General features: G+C 47.7%; 1 protein-coding gene across 5 annotated transcripts in view; it reads right to left on the reverse strand.

Moving 5' to 3' along the window:
* Nucleotides 1-11,415: 11,415 nt before the first annotated feature.
* KANK4 (KN motif and ankyrin repeat domains 4) overlaps nucleotides 11,416-20,266 on the reverse strand; it is an 86,268-nt gene continuing 77,417 nt past the window's right edge. For all 5 annotated transcript variants that reach the window (XM_066376449.1, XM_066376445.1, XM_066376447.1 and 2 more), the window contains 2 exons: nucleotides 19,698-19,898; nucleotides 11,416-13,269 (listed from right to left, as the gene is read on the reverse strand). In XM_066376449.1, the coding sequence (XP_066232546.1) occupies nucleotides 13,165-13,269; nucleotides 19,698-19,898 (306 nt within the window). In that variant the 3' untranslated portion in view covers nucleotides 11,416-13,164. The remainder of the gene's footprint in view (nucleotides 13,270-19,697; nucleotides 19,899-20,266) is intronic.

Here is a 20,266-nt window from a genome sequence, read left to right on the forward strand (position 1 = left end):
TGCATGTAGATTTATAAATTCATTTTATTATTTCCTTAATCATTGATATATGATTTTAAATTTATTGCTTCCCTTATTATACTTTCTTTAGGTTTATTATATTGCTTTTCTAACTTCTTGAAATAGATGAGTATTTATGTATTTTTGTTGTTATTGTTCTGTAATGGCAGTTAATAGAACTAGGTTTTCTCTGGTGTAGTGAATATGCGCCATCTGTTGACCTAGGAGGGTATCACACCCACTGGAGACAGTCTTATGGGATTTACTTACCTTCTGAGGTATTTTGGTACCTTAAACAGGAAGGAATAGATAAGAACACTTGGTGAAATCTGAATATGCAGAAAATATCATGGTAGCAGAAGAAACGTAAGCAAGTTCTCAGAGGTAGGGGAGGAACAGAGTTGTTGTCTACCTGAAGGGTATGACAAGTGTTGGATGTTTGGAAGCCAGAACACACTGGATCTTAAATCCAAGGCTAGAAATGAGAGAATTTCTGTAAGCAGTGGGGAGCCGTTGATGGGTTTTGTTCAGGGTGGATGCCATGAGGTCTGAGGGTTCAGGCAGATGCCTGAACCAGGGTGTCAGACACAGTGGACGGGGCAGGATATCAGGTACTCCTGCAAAGTCAGTGGAGCTGGGTAGGGTCGGGGCAGAGATGTAAGAGTGGAAGTAGTTTGGAAGAAAGTAATCATAGCAGTTCTGAGGCTTCTAAGGGAGAGGAGGGAAGAAAACAAGATTTGAGGATAAAAGCTCTTAAAGGAATTCAAAGACAGGAGCCTGAGATGGAGATCTGGAGGAGACCAGGGAGAGCAGATGGAAGCTGAGGGTCAGAGCTGCACTGCGCTACCAGGAATTCGCAGGGACAGGGCAGCAGGTGGGTGGAGGAGCGAGAGAAAGGGAGGAGTGGCGAATATGTGTGCAGATTCCTCTTTCCAGTGGGCTGCCTCGTGCCTACTAAATGAGTGTTACAGAGCAGAACGGAAGCATGGGCGGGATGCAGGTTCTGGAAAGAATGGGTTTGTAAGGCCAGGGGCCGCGGCCATCACAGCCGCTGCCACGTGCGGGTTCACATTAGATTCGGGCAGGCGGTAAAGAAACTGTGGAGTCAAAAACTGGTGGGCCATTCCTTTATTCTAGCCTCGCAACTGGCCGGTGAGTAAACACAAACAGACAGAGGGCTCCAAAACCCACTCACACATTCTCCGGTTCCACAACCAGGAGAATCTTTTCCCATTTTTCCTAGAATCAAAGGCCCCCCATCAGTCTCAGTCCCGTCTAATTCCCCATCTCCTTCTCTCTTCTATTCTCTGCACAAAATGGCTTCTCCTTCAGCACCCTGCCATCTTGACTGCCTTCTCTGCAAAAATGGCCTCCTTCTTCTCCTTTCTCCTTCTTCTTAAAACTTTTTGGCACGAAAACCCCTCCTCCAGCATACACTAGCACAGGAGTCGGGAACCTTTTTGGCTGAGAGAGCTGTGAACATATTTTAAAATGTAATTCTGTGAGAGCCATACAATGACCCGTGTACATTACGCATTATCCAATAAAAATTTGGTGTTGTCCCGGAGGACAGCTGTGATCGGCTCCAGCCATCTGCAACCATGAACATAAGCGGTAGGAAATGAATGAATTGTAATACATGAGAATGTTTTATATTTTTAACGTTATTATTTTTTTTATTAAAGATTTGTCTGCAAGCCAGATGAAGCCATCAAAAGAGCCACATCTGGTTCGCGAGGCATAGGTTCCCAATCCCTGCACTAGCATAACAAAGCCCTTCCCAAGCAGGAAGGTAATTAGCAGTTTCACAGATCACATATCTGGGCAGCCATTTTTAACAATAAAAGTGAGCAACTCAGAAAATACAAATTTTACAAACTCATTTGCCCAACAGGGCTCTTCATGCTTTCAGATCTTTTCATGTTATTCACAATTAACAAATGAAGTATTGAGAATTGCTCTCGTTGTTGGGATTAGGATATCGAATTTTACCTCACCCAGCTGAGTAGCACATAGTAAATGGAAAATATTGACTGGTGCCTTCTTTTGGAGAACAGATTTTGTCAAAGAGAGCTCAACTACTATAGATGAAAAAACAAACAAACATGGAATGTTTCTTTCACTTCAGAGGTTTACTACAAATTTCCTTTAAACTGAGGTCTCTCCGAGGGTATTGAAAATATTATTCAATAAAGGAAGATTGTGGATTTGCTGAGCTTTCCCATGAAATGGGATGTTAAAAATGCCTTGCAGACCCTTACTAAACTTGAGTAATCCCTCTACCTCCCATTCCCAATAGTGTCTAGGCAAATCAGGCCTGGTGCTCTGTCTACTTAGAAATGAGATTAGATCTGGTCTGGAGCCAGATGCATCTGTCTGTCACAACCAGGGGCTGTGCGCTCACATCAGCCTTCGCCCCACTAGGCCTGCTCATTGCCCCGTATCTGTAACAGGATCATTGTTTAGGACCAGCAGGCAGGCCTCCTGCCTGCAGACTGCACACAGACCTGGAGCCTGCATGGAAGAGGCAGTCATGTGCGCCTTGCCCACCGGCAAATACTCACACAAACCGTGGTGGACTCTGGGAGAAAGGGACAGCCCAGTCAGATCCGAGGCCCCTGTTGGAGCCTGATTATATAGTTGGTCTTTGTGGCACAGAACAACTAACTCTTGGCATTTCCCAAGAGGTGAGGGCGCTAAAGGTGTCTTTTGTTATGTTAATGATGGCTTTTGGAAAGCACCTAAGAATGAGGGTGCAGGTTGCCAGTAGAACCATCCTTGTGATGAGAGGGCTGAAACTTTTAGCCACCCCCCTCTTCCCACACCTCTAGAGAGGGAAAGGGGCTGGAGGTTGAATTTGATAATTAATGACCAATGATTTGATCCATCATGCCCAGTGGTGGGATTCAGCCGTTTCGCACCAGTTCGGGAGAAGCAATACCTAATTTTCTGTTGAGTTTGGCAAACCAGTTGTTAAAATGACACTTGTAATCAGGGTTCTCTCTAAGGTGGACACTTGGGCAGCCGCCCAATGTGAAAATCACAAACTCACATTCCTTAACCCTTTAAGTTTTATGAACGTTCATGTATGTCCTCATTCAAAGGGTTAACAAAAAACTCACTACTCAAAGGTTTAATCTTTTTTAACGTTCATCTGTGCAACAGAATATTCTAAGCACCTGTAGTAATGTTCATTTCATCTGTAGGTGAAAAAAATTGCAAGTAAGGTTCCCAATCAAGAAGCAATATGGCCTGACCTGTGGTGGTGCAGTGGATAAAGCGTCAACCTGGAAATGCTGAGGTTGCCGGTTCGAAACCCTGGGCTTGCCTAGTCAAGGCACATATGGGAGTTGATGCTTCCAGCTCCTCCCCTTCTCTCTCTCTGTCTCTCCTCTCTCTCTCTCTGTCTCTCCCTCTCCTCTCTAAAATGAATAAATTTAAAAAAAAAAAAAGAAGCAATATGGAAATATCTTAACAGTTTTATTGTTTTTTTGTCAGGTGTTAATATTTTTTCATTAATATTTTAAAACTCTTATAATCTAGTTTTGTGTACCTCTTATATTGTTTTTATTTAAGTATTAAATGCATCAAATAATAAACTACCTTTCAGTATATTGTTTGTTTATACTTAAAATGGTCATTAGGGCAGAGAAATGATTGTGAAATTATTTGACTCCCACTACTGATGGTGCCTATGTCATGAAGCCCCCATCAAACCCCCAAATGGCAGGGTTTGGATTGCACTGGTAAACACATGGTTCGGGGAGAGCGGAGCTCGGCGTCCTTTCCCCACACCTGGCCCTGTGCATCTTTCAGCTGGCTGTTGCGCAGTTATGCCCTCTTATAATAAACTAGTAATGCAGTAAGTAAAATGATTCCCTCAGTCTTATGAGCTGCTCTAGCAAATTAATCAAACCCAAGGAGGGTGTCTAGCTTACAGCTGGCCAGTCAGAAGCACAGGTGACTACCTGGACTTGCAGTGATGTCTGAAGGGAATAGGGTAGGAGCAGTCTTATAGGACTGAACCCTTAACCTATGGCAGTGGTCGGCAAACTCATTAGTCAACAGAGCCAAATATCAACAGTACAACGATTGAAATTTTGTTTGAGAGCCAAATTTTTGAAACTTAAACTATATAGGTAGGTACATTGTTATTAACTTAATTAGGGTACTCCTAAGCTGGCCTTTGCCAGCACGTGGTATTTTGTGGAAGAGCCACACTCAAGGGGCCAAAGAGCCGCACGTGGCTCATGAGCTGCAGTTTGCCTACCACTGACTGCTCTATGGGATGTGACGCTATCTCCGGGTGGTGTCAGAATTGAGTTGATTGGTAGGACACCCAGCTGGTAATGGAGAATTCCTTGGATGTGGGGAAACACCCTCCCGGTGGGTTTGGTATCAGAATCTCAGTCCCCCACAGACCTGCTGAGCCGACAAGGATGGAGTGCTGACCAGTGGGTGTCCTTTCTACGAGCAGGCAGGACAGAGTCGGGATATGAGCTTTACTTTGGCCCTGCTTCTGGTCTGACAACTGCGGAAGTGGGGGAGGGGGTCTAAAGACAGTTTCCTCCCTAGTTTTCCCTTCTGGGGAGGAGTGAGAATTTCGTTACTTCTAAGGCAACATAAGAATTGGAGAAAGACCCCCGTACCCACCCTCCCCGTCAACAGAATGGCTGCACTGGCTTCAGAGCAAAGACCCAGGAGCTGTTTCCCGCGCGGAGCACAGAGCAGGATGGGGGCGGGCGGGGCCGTGGGAAGGCAGGCTGGACCCCCTCAGACTCCAGCTGGACTCCTTCCCTCTGCTCCAGGCCCGTCCTTCAGGATGGAGAGGGGGTGAAGGAGCTGTAGAAAATTCCCTTCTGGGGGGGGGCAATTGAGGCAATGTGGGGGTTCAGACCATCTGCACCCAGGACAGAGGCTGCTTTCTTCCCCAGGGGTGCTGCGCCCAAGGAGGTCTCAACCTCAGCTGTTCCAGTTCCAAACACTCTGTCTGTGTGTCTCCTCTGTCCTGGGGCCACCCCGCTGGACCTGCAGGTCAGCCACTGACTTAATGCTGAGTCCCTGAAGCAGCTTTGTTCCCTCAGCAGTATCCACCCCCTGCTGCGGGCACCCCTCCCTAGCCTGGGTCACTGGCAAGGAAGCGAGCAGAGCTCCGGGTGCACAGCAGGCACTGGGGTGTAGTCACAGAGCCAGGCCTCCTGGCTCGAAGTCCCCGATCTGCTGCTTCCTAACTGTGTGGCCTGGAGTGAGTTATTCACCCTCTCTGAGCTTCAGTTTCTTCATATGCACAGAAAGGATAATATTAACCTACCTCATTGGAGTATCGTGACGAGTAAACGATTCCATACCACACCCTTAAGACTGATGTCCGGGTAGTTCTCAGTACTCAGTGAAGGCAAGCTGCTGTTTTTATGAGGCCAGGTCTAGGGAAAAGGATCCAATGGCCAGGGCAAAGGGGATGTACTCTCCACTGAGCTCTGTCACAGGGACCAAGCACTACGTGGACACTTTATCCGATTAACCACGTACAAGAACAGAAGAAAGGAACGATTACACCTCAGTTTGCAGATCAAGAGCCTGAGTGGCCAAAAGTTGAGTCCAACTGGGATTCCACAGCTGAGGTAGTTGATTCTGGACACCATGCTACACAACCCAGAGAGGAGGCTGGGAGAGCAAGTAGCGAAGTAATGGAACAGAAGGGTGGGTGTCGGTCGGAACTTAGGGAAGGAACAAGGGTTGCCTTGGTGAAGCCAGGAGGTCTGCTTCAGTCTTTTTGGTTGAAAAGTCACTTTTGCTCCTGGGTTTACAAGGCTGAACCGACCGCCAGTAGCTTCTGAGTCTGCATGTTCCAACCCAGACCCTCAGAAGGAGACTGAATCTCTCTCCTATAACTCCCAGCTCCGTAAGTCCTGGGAGAGGCTCCGACTGGCCCCGGCCCAGGTAATGTCCAGGGTCTGTCCTTCAGTGGCCTGGGACCAAGCTTTCTTGTAGGAATGTGGCAGCTTTTGCTCTAGGAATGCGGATGGCGGAGGGGGCTGGGCAGCAGAGGTTTGTGGGAAGAAAGACCTGGCAGACAGTCCACAAGGCTACTCAGTAGGCTAGGTCTTCTCTCTCCACCTTTTCTCTACTCACAGCTGCTCCTTGCTCGTACTCTCAACCTGTCTTCCCCTCTACGTGTGCAAATTCTACCTCTTTTTATGCCTTGCTCCACCTCCTGACATCTCACTCTCTAACCATAACCCACTGCCACTGCCTGAAACTCTGCATGTTTCCTCATTCAAACCTCTCAGCTGATTCAAATGGTTTAAACTGCCCGCATTCTTAGACCAGATCATAGGCACTGTCTCGCTTAAGGACTGGCTGCCCTGTGGTGCAGAACCTGTGCTCAGGAATCTTCAGGGTAACACAAGCTCACCCTTTGCCTGCTGTAGGCTGGGTGATTTCACTGCAGGCATTGAACAGGGACTGGTACCATGAGAGATATAACAGGATGCTCCTTCCGAAAGCCTTCCCAAACTTTTCCACCCTGAAACTCACTAACCATCACATCAGCTCCTTGAGATCACCATGGGTTGCTGAGCGCTTTTGCCCAGCTCCTACTGCAGCAGAGATCGTAATGTACAATAGTTTAAATGAGTCAGAAGATTATTTCTTGACTGCATATCAGATGGGAAATAATCAGTCCAGGGCAGATTTGATGGGCTTATAGTGTTGGAGTCTAAGCTCTTTCTGACTTGCTGTTGTGTTATCCCAAATGTACTGGCTACATTTTCATTGGCCAAGAAGATGGATTGTTACCACATTGCAGCCAGTAGGAAGGGGGGGTGCAATTCCCTTTCCTTTGACCACAGGAGTGAGAGTTTGTGTACATCACTTCACTCACATCTCATCAGCCAAAAGTTACATGGCCACATCAAGCTACACGGGCAGCTGGGAAATGGAGTCTCTATTCTGTGTGGCCAAGTGTTGAGCTAAAAATTGGGGATTCTATTACTAAGAAGAAAGAGAAGAATGAGTATTGGTAGAAATGGCATCACCACTTCCTGTCACTCATTTTTTTTTAAGTGAGAGGAGGGGAGATAGAGAGATAGACTCCCACATGTGCCCCAACTGGGATCTACCTGGCAACCCCCATCTGAGGCTGATGCTTGAAAATCAGCTGAGCTGTCCTCAGTGCCCTGGGCCGATGCTTGAACTAATCGAGCCACTGGCTGCGGGAGGGGAAGAGAAAGTGAAGGGGGAGTAGGAAAGGAAGAGAAGTAGATTGTTGTTTCTCAAGTGCCCTGACCGGGGATTGAACCCCAAAACTTCTGCACAAAGGGCTGATGCTCTATCCACTGAACCAAATGGCCAGCACCTCCTGTCACTCATTTTACCCTCTCCACCATTCAGTTTGTCATCACACCCTGGCACATCCTCATAGGGCCCTCTTCTTCCCCACACATGCCACGTGGCCTGGGCCCTCACTGCTCTCTACCAAGCCTTTCAGGACAGCCTTCTGACTGGTCCCGTGCCTCCTGTCTTCCAACCTCCCTCTGAGAACATTCTAAAGTGAAAATCTGATCCGGCTCCATTGTTTAGAAATTCTTCAATGGCTCCTCACTGTCCATAGCAGTGAGATTTTAACTGCAGATTTCTGAATTCCTGAAATAACAGGAAGATTTTATAGATTTATGTGCATTTTTCTAAAGACAGCTTCCAGTTCTCAAAGAGGTCTTTGACTCTCCCTCAAGTTTTAGGCTTAATTCCAAACTCCTTATCTCAATTTACTGACCTTCCTCTCAAATCTGCTGGGGTTTTGTTGTTGTTGTTTTGTTTTATTAATTTCAGAGAGAAGAAGAGAGAGAAAGAGACAGGAACATTAATCTGGTCTTGCACATGCCCTGACCAGGGATCAAACTGGCAAACTCTGTGCTTTGGGACGATGCTCTAAGTAACTGAGCATCCAGGAAGGGATAAAAGAACTCGGTTCTCCTGCGTTGAGCCAGTTGTACAGCCTGGGAACAGGAGTCCTCGTTCCACCAGGTGTCCTCGTTCCACACGCGGCGTTCGTGCCAACGCAGCATTCTGGGTGTTAGTCATCTCCCACCTTGTACTACAGCATCACTGCCACTGGGACTCAGGTCTCCTCATCACAGAGCATCTGTTAGAGTGACAGCACTGTCCTGAGTGTGTTCACTTCATGTAAATGCCAGAAGCACAGAGTGACAGGACATCACCTAGTATTCAGATGAACACATTGGCAGAGACTTGGAACTGACTGGGATGACATGACTTACAAAAAGTGAGAATAATTTTAAAACATTGATATAATAGTGTTATTTTTTAATAGAAAAATGGAGTATAGTAAAAAAAAAAATGAAACTTTGTGTGATCTCTGTGAAATTACCTGCAATTTCCAGATGACTTTTCTATGCCGATACATTGTATAGGAATAATTCTAAAGCCAATGACCAATGAAACAAGAAAAAACTGTAGTAGGTTTTGTATGAAAGGAAAGTAAAAGGGATAAGTGCATTGTGTTTCTCTAACCAAGAGTCATGAGTTTTAGAAAAAAAATAAATGTACAAAAATGCAATGTATAGAAAATCATTCACATGATAAATCTGTGAGATTTCTCCTTGGCTAGTAACTCATCGGCTTTGTTCAGTTAGCTATGTTGATGCGTTATTTCCCTGTGCTTCTGAAGACATGCTTACACATCTCTCTCCAATCTGCTCTTCAGTCACTTCCCCCATGTAACCTAAACCGAAGTCGTTCTGAAATTCTCTCCATTGTCCGGACAGCCCGTGGTCCTTCACGCTTCACATCCTTATGCCTGCTGTTCCATCTAGAGTGCCCTGGCAAACTCCTTCCTCCACTTGCTATGACTTAGCTCAAAAGCCACCAGCTCCATGAGGCCTCCCTGACTCCCTCTGGCCAAGTTCGTCTCCACAACACTCTTCAGACCTCCATTACTCATCCTGTTCATAGTTGTTGTCAGCCGGCATCTGTCTTTCACCAAACCATGAACTCTAGATCCGGGCTCAGAAGAGATAGTCCACAAATGTTTGTTGAATAAACTCATCCCCACCCCCCCTCCAATGGTGTAGTCTTTCTAAAATGTAAACCTGAGTGTTGCGTCCTATGTTACTATTTTCTTCAAAGCCAAACTTGGTACAGTGGCTTTCTCTGGCCTCATCTTGCATCATTTCTTTTTCTTTTTTTTTCTATTCCAGAACACTAAAGTTCTTTTAATGCTCAAATCAGTGCTCTCTCATCTAGAGGTTTTATGCATGCTTTTTCCTCTGCTCCTGTTTTCCTGGCTAATGCTTATTCATCCCTCAGACAGCTTAAATATTCCTCAGGAAGCCCTCCTGGGCCCCATCCGGACCCTCAGACTAGTCACCTGTGTACGCATTCTCAGTCACAACATGCGTTGTATTGTTCAATGACAACTTGTCTTCCTGCCCTACTAAACTGTAGTTTCTATGTCTACCTATCACATGTCCCTAGCCCTGAACATAGTGCTTAGAAGGGAGTGGGTACCTGGTAAATCTGTGTCAAATGAGGGCTAGATGAATAAATTTCTCCATCATAAATCTGATTTTCAATAGCTTTCCATTGCCTTTAGAATAAAACTTTATCATAACTTTAGGGCGCTTCATGATCTGGTCCCCATGTTTCATCAGTCTCTTCTCTTCTAAATCTACCCTTTTATCTTTCTTACTCAAACTTTATATGACAGTTCCATTAAATTGAATGAAAGTCCCTAAATCATTCATACTTGGCAGCACTGGTTCCGTCTGGCATACACTCACCTCACCTCTTACTTCTCTTCCTTTTCTGGGTGACATCCACTAATCTTTGTTTTCAGTTCAAATACCTCCTCTTCCAACCTGACCAGGTGGTGGCGCAGTGGATAGAGCGTAGGAATGGGACATGGAGAACCCAGGTAGGACCCAGGTTTGAAACCCTGAGGTTGTCAGCTTGAGCGAGGCTCACCAGCTTGAGCCCAAGGTTGCTGGCTTGAGCAAGGGGTCACTTGGTCTGCTGTAGCCACCCCGTCAAGGCACATATGAGAAAGCAATCAATGAACAACTTAGGTGCCGTAAAGAATTGATGCTTCTCATCTCTCTCCTTCCCTGTCTGTCTGTCCCTATCTGTCCATCTCTGTCACATACAAAAAACCTCCTCTTCCAGGAAGCCTTTCTATACTTCCTCAGATCAACTCTGGTGCCCATTATTGACTTTCTGTAGTATTCTGGGCTTTCTTCTTACCTTTCTGTTTTCCCAAGTAGACAGTGAGGTGACAGTCTGAGCTGTGTCACTGTAACTCTCATGCAAGCCTAGGGCCTGCACAGTGGGCTCTCCAGAAATAATTGTGGGGTAAACTATGTTGCCTGGTCTTATTACTTACTATGGTACGTATGTCCTGTCTTCTGAAAGCAGATTGTACATGCCATGAAGGCAGTGAGGGAGGCTAAAAGGCTCGTGCTGTCAGGTACTTGACAGATATGTTAATCAATGGAGCATTGGCTTATTATGGTTCTAGAAAGCCAGGTTTGGGATCATAGTGACCTCAGACTGTTTTTGTAGAGGAGGCCTAAGCTTCTTTCTAAAAGCCTATGCTGGGAACAGGGTCAGGCACCTGGATGCTTTTAACAGACGTTTGTTGAATGAATTCTAGAGCAAAGGGAGGCAGGCTGTGCTTATTCAACTCACCATGTTCTGGGCTCAGACACTGCAATGGAATGGGATGATATCATGTGCTCACATTCCAAACTCAAGATTAAAAAAATACATTTTTTTTGTGACAGAGACAGAGAGAGGGACAGATAAGGACAGACAGACAGGAAGGGAGAGAGATAAGAAGCATCAACTCATAGTTGCAGCACTTTAGTTGTTCATTGATGGCTTTCTCATAGGTGCCTTGACTTGGGGGCTAGAGCAGACCGAGTGACCCCTGACTTAAGCCCAGTGACCTTAAAGCTCAAGCGAGACTTGCTCAAACCAGATGAGCCCACACTTAAGCTGGCAACCTCGGGGTTTTGAACCTGGGTCCTCAGTGTCCCAGTCCGATGCGCTATCCACTGCACCACCACCTGGTCAGGCATAAAAAGTACTTGTTAAAAATATCAGAAAGGATGGACAAAGTCTTTTTGGTAATGACTCAGTGGTTTCAGACCGCCTGGGAACCCAGTTTGCCTTGTCTGGTAAACTGTTTTTAATAGCTGGACTCAAATGAGATTTTTTTTAAGTGACCAAATTAGAGTTCCCAACCTCATGTGAGATGCTGAAATAGACCCTAAACTGGTACCACAGGACACGGACCCCCTACTGCTGACCGCAGACCCACAATAGCAAGTAAGATTCACATTGCAAATTCCCAAGAACCAAGAGCAGAGAAATGCAAAGAAACTTTGAAACAAAAGATTGAAGGGCAGCATTTTAATAGACAGTCAATGGCCAGAGCCTTGCTGCTCGGAGTGTGGTGTGGCCCAGCAGCACTGGCATCCCCTGGGAACCGGTCCAGGTGCAGAATCTCTGGTCCCTCCCCTCCCCAGACCTGCTACAGCCTAACAACATCTCCAGGTGATCTATAGGCATATCAAAGTTTGAGAAGCACTGGAGTACTTATTAATGTATGGTTTTGCTCTTAAAATGTGCTTTGAGGTAAAAATAAACCCACTCAAAGCAGTTTTAGCTATGTTCTCCATTCTCTCCACCTCTGAGCAATACCATCACATGCCAGTGTCCTGCTCCGGGACTTTGGGCCTCTCTTTTGAACCCCGGTGGAAAACTTCTGTGCTCAGTCATTATGGATTAAAAGTGGATTCCAAAACTTCCATCAGCTGTGCTCAGCACAATACCCCCCAGGAGGTAGGTTGTATAATTTTCATTTTTAAAGACAATGAAACAGGGGCCTAAGGAGGTTTTGCAACTCACGCAAAGGCCACCAAGCAAATTGGCACCTCAGTTGAAATGAGAACTTAAGCCTTTGTGTTTCCAATGTGAGGCTGCCTGAACTTTTGAACTTTGATGTCTTTTTTTATATAAGGTGATTCTGTGCATAAGAGACTTTAAGAAAGAGTAAATCTGTCAATAACCCTGTGTGGGTTACTAAACACAAGCCATGTACCTTTGTGCCCTGGTATTATGGAAGTTTAAAAAAGAACTGTCCAGAGGAGAGAGATGTCGGCCCAGGGTGGGCCCTGCCCTGCCTGGCTCCTTCACTCCTGCTGCAGCCCAGGCTGGAAGGTTTGGCAGTCTGGGGCCTCAGAAGCCTCAGAGCCACAAGGGGCTCATAGTTTTGCTCATAAGGGCAATGAGGGAAAAGAGCTGGGGTCACCATATAGCCACGGATACAGCTGTGGAGGAAATGTGGGGGCTTCTGGATGGCAATAAGCCATCCCCAGGAGGGCACTCACTCCGATTCATTCATTTCTTCCAGAATAGCCACCTGACTCTGACCAGACCCACGTGGTATGCTGAATTGGATTTCCTGATTAATTACAATTTCCTTGCGGCAAACTGGAGCCACTTGATGACTCACAAATGGTCAAGACAATCCATCTGGCACGGACGCCAGTGTGCTTCTCTCTACCTTGCCTGAGTTTAAGATTACTCTGTCAACTCCAGCTGAGCAAAGGCCCCAAATGGAGTGTGCTCAGTGTCACCTGTCTGCGTGGTGACTCTCCCAGGGTCTTAGAGAATGATTGCCAGGACGACTACTTACATCTGCCCATCCTCCCTAGACATGCATATTCAAGGGGACATATTCATACATAATTGATTAAAAAAACAAAGAGATGGTGAATTTTAAAATCCCATGTATAAAGTGTTGTTTTTCTAATGTGCTCCCCCGGCTTGCTAAGTGGTGCTACAAATGGTAGAATCACGAGGAGTTCCAGGCTGAAGAGGTTCGGGACTTCAGATGACACCGATGCACCCTGCACCTTGCACTCTGCTCTGCACTCGGAGTTGTTTGGGGGCTCGGCCTAAGGCAAAACTACAAAGCATCCTAATGAGCAGAATTATACAACAGGAATGTATGTGCATATTTGACATAGCTTCTTCTCTTGAGGGCCGGCCCTCTGGCTGTGACCGATGCCCTCTCCAAGGGCGAGGGAGGAGTCCAGAAAAGGAGCCTTTTGTTCATGGCTGCCAGTTCTTCCACTGCCCTTAGGGCCCCAGGGACCTGCGCTGCTCTGCGTGGGTCTGCAGAAGCCCTGCAATTTCCACATGGGCGGGAGGTTTCAGAGCGATGGACAGAGCTGTTCTGCCAGCCTACAGGGGAGAAAGAAAAGGAGACACAAATTTTATCCTGCTTCCTCCAGCCCCGGAAAGGAAGGGTAAGTTGGGAGCAGGAGTTATGCATGGTGCACAGAAGGCCACGCCAAGCATCCAGACAGCCTCTAGGAGAGGAAGAGATCCGAATGGTGTGAGAATCATGAGACACAGGCCCCTGTCCATTCACAGAAACAACATTCACTCCTGGGAAAGTCACGTCAATGGAAATAATGTGTCACTTGGTTTTTAATACACATTTTCTTAAATTGGAAAACAGAGGAAAGAAAACCAGAGAACTCTCCCATTATTGCATTACGCAGACCTAAATGGAAGTTAGCATTTTGGTATGTCTCTCTCCAGTCTTTTCTCCTATGCAAATCTGTTACTGATTTTTAAGTAGAGGAATAATAGCATATATCAATTTTAAATCTGCTTGTATTTTGAACATACCATGGCATGCTATACAATTCCGTTCTTGCACAGTGTGATCATCGATCATATGCACAATAAGCACATCGATCCGCTCCTGTACATGCCCTGACCAAGGATGGAACTGACAACCTCTGTGCTTTGGGACGAACTCTAACTAACCGAGCTATCCGGCCAGGGCAGCATTTTCTTCATTTCTAATTGTCTTCTAAGGACCAACTCTTAGAAGTGGGCTCAGGACATGGAAGGACATGTACATTTCTACCTCCTGATACCCAATGCCCTGGTGCTTTCTCCACCGCTGGGGCTGCTGTGTAAAGAAGCTGCATTCGGAGGGGCTCCTGCAGGCGCACAGCCAGAGAGCCACGGGCAGAGGCCAACGTGACGCAGCGGACACGTCTGCGAGGGCAGCCACGGTCTCATCAATGGGCTCAGTTATATACCTAGAATTCTGCAACCTAGATGTCTCTGAAAACCACTATTGTGGTCACTCATGTGCAGCCGAAACCTGAGGCTGCTTGTGATCCTTATTTAGCACCAATCGTGAGTATTTTTACATTTCGTTGCATAAATATTAAGAAGTTTGGTGGTGGTGGGGGGTGGTACCCAAGACCTCACCAGTTTCTTTTCTACTCTACCATGTCTGGGGACAATTACTCCCTAAAATGTCAACAATGCACAGAAGCAGGTGGGAGTGTTCACACTCAGCTTCAATTCTTCAGTCTTTTTGTTTTTGTTTTTGTGAGACAGGAACAGAGAGAGAGACAGATAGGCAGGAAGGGAGAGAGATGAGAAGCATCAATTCTTTGTTGCAGTACCTCAGTTTCTCATTGATTGCTTTCTTTATGTGCCTTGACTAGGGGACTAGAGCAGACCGAGTAACCCCTTGCTCAAGCCAGTGACCGTGGGCTCAAGCTGGTGAGCTGTGCTCAAACCACATGAGCCCACACTCAAGCTGGCAACCTCAGGGTTTCGAACCTGGGTCCTCCGTGTCCCAGCCCGATGCTCTGTCCACTGCGCCACCACCTGGTCAGGTTCTTCAGTCTTTTCTCTGTGCACCAGGAGGGGGTCTGGTTGCCATCAGCGCTCCACACACCTAAATAAATCTGAAGTACAGCAAAAAGCCAAAGGAGCCAGAGGGGAGAGTGCGCTCAGAGGAGAGGACAATGCTCTGTGTGTGTGTGTGTGTGTGTGTGTGTGTGTGTGTGTGTGTATAGAGGACAGTGGGACTGAAGGTTGGCACATGGTGGCACAAAGCCTCATGAGTCTTTGTAGCTTTTCTTTTTACCACCCTATACAGGTGGTATTGATGGGACTGTTTGATACATCTCACTCTCCTTGGGCTGAGGCACTGGATCTGGCCCGTTCCTTCAGCCAGTGTGGACATCCCAGGGCCTGGCCCTGTGCCTGCCCTAGGTCGGCTCTCAGGACACACTGTTCAGAGAGTGCATGCTGGACGGCAACAGAGAGCCCTATTCATTTCAGTGTGATGAAGATCCTGAGCCATGGAAATCCTAATGAATTTTAAAAATTGGGTAAGTAACGAACAAAGCAAAGATTTTAAGCAGAGAAGTCTTGTCAAAGTCCCACAGGACAAGGGCCTGAGTTTATTCAGTTCTGTCCACCACAATCTGGACATCATGGCTGTGCTTTGCAACCCTGAGTCTCTATATGACTGTGAAGATGGTGTGAATCCTATTATTGAAAAGAGCCACTGGGCCAGTCCCAAAGGACCTTTGAACAGGGCCCGTCTGGGGAGGACAGCCAGCCACCTCTGTGGGCTCCTCAACTGCAGGCATGGAGAGTGGGGGACCCTATTCAGCTCCAAAACTGTGGCCTGAGAGACCACCTGGGGAGGATGTGTCTCTCCAATGCCTCTGCCAGAGCCCCAAGCCAGGGCGAGGCGCTCCACTGGGCGCCAGGTGTGGCAAGGCCCTGCTCAGCAACACTGCCGGCTTGGCGACAAAGGGGCTCAGGAAGCCAGCACACGTGTGTGTGTGTGTGTGTGGTGGTTGTGGTGGTGGTGGTGGTGGTGGTGGTGGTGGTGGTGGTGGTGGTGGTGGTATAGTGGTGGTCGGACTGCCTTTCAGTATCACAAGAATCCCTTACGTATCCATCCAAGACGAACAAGGCAGAATCTCTGCCTTCGAGAAGCTTTCAATTGACGGGTGTTCCAGAGGAGCTGCCAAAACGAAGCCCTTCAAAGGGCGAGCCTCTGGGGTCTTTGGCTGAGTCCCCACCACCCCTGCCCTGTCCTCACCCTTGTAGTCCCCAAGAGGCTGGGGTGGTTGATTTTGTGAATTACCTTCCAAACTTAGGGAACGTGCCTTGCGGGCTGTTCTGGGGGTTCTGTATGTATAGTGACCATTAACTGCTGGTAGGATGAGAGAAACCAAATTCAGGACTTTACTTCTCTCAGGTTTCCAAGGGAATTCCCGAACAACCCCCTCCCAGCTCCGCAGGAAGGATGAACGCTGAGAGGATGTGGTGATCGTGATGATCATGAGGGCTGGAACCTGCCCTTCACTGACAAGCTCCAAGCCCAGGGCTGGGTGCTTGGTAGGGCCCCTGCCAGCAGTCCCACCTGCCACTGGAATCTCTCACCCCAGCCACCTCAGGAACTCTGCGTGTGCATCCTGAACTGACTCTGACCCGAGCAGGCAGTGAGTGGAGCTGCCGCCCGCACCACCTGGCCCCCGGTGCTCACTGGCATCTCTGACCCTCTCCACCCTCCGCTCTGACAGGCAGTGGCGACCATCTCCGGTTTAGCTGTCCAGCTCCTCCCTTCCAGGCTTTGAGCCCTGCCCTGAACTGCAGCTGGCCTGCTCCTCAACCCCAGCCTGGCTCTTCTTGATATAGCACTTGACCGAGACAGTCGTTTAACTCCGCCTGGATTTTAGCACTCGCCGATACCGGGGCCTCTCAACTGTGGCTCTATTGACATGTCGGGCCAGATCATTTGTAATTCTTCGTTGTTCCTGTGTATCGCAGGATGTTTAGCAGCACCCTGGACCTCTACCTTCGCACTACATGCCAGGAACACCTCCTCTCTCACTTGTGACAAATAAAAAAATGACATTGCCAAATCTCCCTGGAGGGCAAAATCACCCAAAATGAGAACTACTGGGCTAAACCAAGTATGCTGAGCCCTGGGCTTTCTCCCGTGACACCACTGTCTCCCTCTGATGGGCTCCCCTACCTGACTCTAGACCAGGGGTCCCCTACTGGTCCCCTACTTTTGGCTAATGAGATGGTCAATGTCCGGTTCCATATTTGTCACTGCTAGATGTAACAAGTGATGTGACGTGCTTCAGGAGCCGTGAGGCATGCATCCCACGTCACTGGAAGTAGTACTGTATGTGAGCGATGCCATGCTTTGCGTCTCTCACTGACCACCAATGAAAGAGGTACCCCTTCCGGAAGTGCGGCGGGGGCCCGATAAATGGCCTCAGGGGGCCGCATGTGGCCTGCGGGCCGTAGTTTGGGGACCCCTGCTCTAGACCATCCCGCTCCCTGTTCCCTCCAGACTCTGCCTGCAAATGCCGAGAACCCCACTCAGTGTCGTTAGTAGTTGATGGTAAAATTACAGTTACCATCAACTGAGTGCCTCCTAGATGTAGGATACGGGTCTTACAAACACGATCGTATTTAGGGAACATCTATTACTATCCCGGTGTACAGATGAACAGACAGAGGTTCAGACTGGTTGGGTGAATAAGCCAAAAGCACAGTCACTGAGCCCAATTTCAAACCCATGAATGTTTTGAGTCCAATCCCTGGAGTTATCTAGAAGTACCACAGAGCCTTCCTTCCGGGACTTGTCCACTTGTCCCTGTCTCCTGAAAGCAGCCGCAGTGACTTACCTCTCTTATCTGTGATGGATCTCCAGAGGTATCCAGGAGATGGTCTCAGAGTCACCGTCTGATTATCCCAGCTAACCAAGGATTTCCAAAGCTGGCTGCCTCCCCCCCCCCCCCCCCCCCCCGCAACAGGAGTGGTGGCTCCTAAGAGGGCCTGCTCCAGCTTAACAGGGCTGCCTCCTCCTCCCCCTGGGCAACGCTGCAGGAGCTGCTCATTAACACAGATCCTTTGTCTGGTCTGTCATGTCTGGAACGGGAGGCTCTTATTTCCGGCAGCCCACCACAGCTCCCACATGCATTTCAAGAGGGTCTGTGTTCTCTAATTATCTCAGAAATGTTTCGGGGTAGAGCTGGGCTTCACGAGACCTGAAGACACTAAACTGGAGTGCCTGCTTCCTGGCATGTGATTTCAGGGACCTGCAGTTTGAATCACTGATGGAACAATCTAGGGTAGTTCAGAAGTGGCTCAGTAAGAGGCACGCTCCCTGGGAAGGAAGGGGACTCTCTTCCCCTTTCCAGGCTTTTATTTCTTTTGAACTGTGGATATTAAGAAAGTATAGAGAAGTTTGTTTAAAGCATGAAGTTACAATACCAACTATTAAGGACAGTAAAGTCAGACATGGGCTTGAATCCCTGTTCCGAGAATCAGCAACTGCTGACTTCATGATACCCGCATAAATTCTCTAGGTCTCTGTTTTCTTATCAGTAAAACAAAATGGGGATCGTAGTCTCTACCTCACTGGGTTACTGAGAATTAGTGAGGTAATGCATAGAAAAAGTTTAGTTCCTGTGAGTATGCTAGAAATATCACCTGCTGCAATTGTCAGTCACAGGATCACATCCTGACAATTTACCCCTCCAGTTTAGGAGTTCATTCATTCATTTATTGATTCATTCAATTGCTGTGTGGCAGACACTCTACGAGGTGCTGAGGATTCAGCAGGGAACCACAGGCATGGACCGTGCAATGTAACAACGAGGATGATGCAGCAATTCAGAGTCTGTGTTTAGGAATTGGATGAAAATTGGTTTCACCTGCTGTGTGATCTGGGCTAGGGTATGTTACTTAACTACTTGGTGCCTCCATTTTCTTGTGAGCAAACAAGCAGCACCAACCTAACAAGGTAGTTGTGGGGTTTAAATTAGATGGTCCATAGTACATGCTTAGTATGGTACCTGATACAGAGAAAGCACTTGATACATGTGAACTATTATTATGGTCATCATGATTGTCACCATCATTATCATTATCATCATCATCACCATCATCTTCCAAGGAAGTTCATTTAAAAAGCACATGGCCTAACCACTAGTGGTGCAGTGGACAGAGTGTCAACCTGGGACGCTGAGGACCTAGGTTTGAAACCCTGAGGTCACCAGCTTGAGTGCAGAATCACAGACATGATCCAAAGGATCCTTGGCTGGAGCCCAAGGTGGCTTGAGCAAGGGGTCACTGGCTCAGCGTAAGCCTCCCAATCACGGCACATATGAGAAGCAATCGATGAACAACTAAAGTGATGCAACTATGAGTTGATGCTTCTCATCTCTCTCCTTTCCTATTTCTGTCTCACTCTCCCAGGGGGGAAAAAAATAAAAACACATGTGTCTGGGAGCATTTTCTCAATCCCTTGATATTTTGCTTCCTGGCAATTCTCATCCATTCAGCTCAAATAAAGTCATAAAAATTAAAGAAAAAAAAAGTGTGTCTGGCATTGCCACTTTAAGCAGGTTGGCTTGATGAAATGGGCTGTTTTGTGAGGTGGGTCACCGTCAGAGTAGACATAGTTTATACTTGGTTCCTTCATCCAGCCTGTTGGGAGTCCCCACGAACAGCAGAGGCTCCCTTCTAAGCTGCTGCCTTAAAGCCCACATGCTGTTATTGCCAGGATCAGAGGAAGTTCAGGGCCAAGGCCAGGCCTGGGCACATTCTCTCCTGATGCTCTGAAAGGCGAGGGCTTGGGGTTTCCCAAACCCAAGGTTCTGAGCATTTACCATCGATCAACTCAATTAAATCCCACGACAGGTTAATTCTGAGGTCGATTCTGTTGCTATTGCTGAATGGTTCATTCAGTTCTGCTGGCTGGCAGGGCACTTTTCAGGGAGGGAAGCAACTACTTGTTAATGCCCGAGGCTTACCTTGTCTGTCAGGCTGCTGTCACAGGCCGGGTGTGCCAGGAGCAGCCGCACCATGTCAGTGTTGCCATGGTGACAGGCCAGCATGAGGGCCGTGGATCCCTCGTGGTCCTGCAGGTTGACGTCCGCCTGGCAGCTCAGTAGTGCTTGGACCATGTCCTCCCTGTCGTGGCTGACTCCCAGCATCAGCGCAGTCTGGCCTCCCTGCAACAGAGCCCGGGGACGGCTGAGGCTGCTGCCTGCAGGGGAGGGCTCCTCTCCTGCCCGGGGGTCCTCAAGGACACCTTCTCCAGAAAATGACCAATGACCTGAATTTTCTTCTGCCCTGGTTGTGGGACCCACCCTTCTCCACCTGGCAAACTTCTGCTCAACTTCTAAGACACTAGTCAAATGCTACGTCCTCTCGAAAGCCCTCTCACTAACTTCCAGGCATGGGATTCATAACACAGTACTTACCACTTGGTGTTACAACCTGTCAATCTCTTCCTTGTGGACTGCAGTTTTTGATGGCGGGGACTATGTTTTCATCTCTTTCTAGTGCCCTCTACCTAGTATGTGCTGATACATGTCAA

This window comes from Saccopteryx leptura, chromosome 3 (assembly GCF_036850995.1).
Source record: "Saccopteryx leptura isolate mSacLep1 chromosome 3, mSacLep1_pri_phased_curated, whole genome shotgun sequence".
NCBI classification, from domain to species: Eukaryota; Metazoa; Chordata; class Mammalia; order Chiroptera; family Emballonuridae; genus Saccopteryx; species Saccopteryx leptura.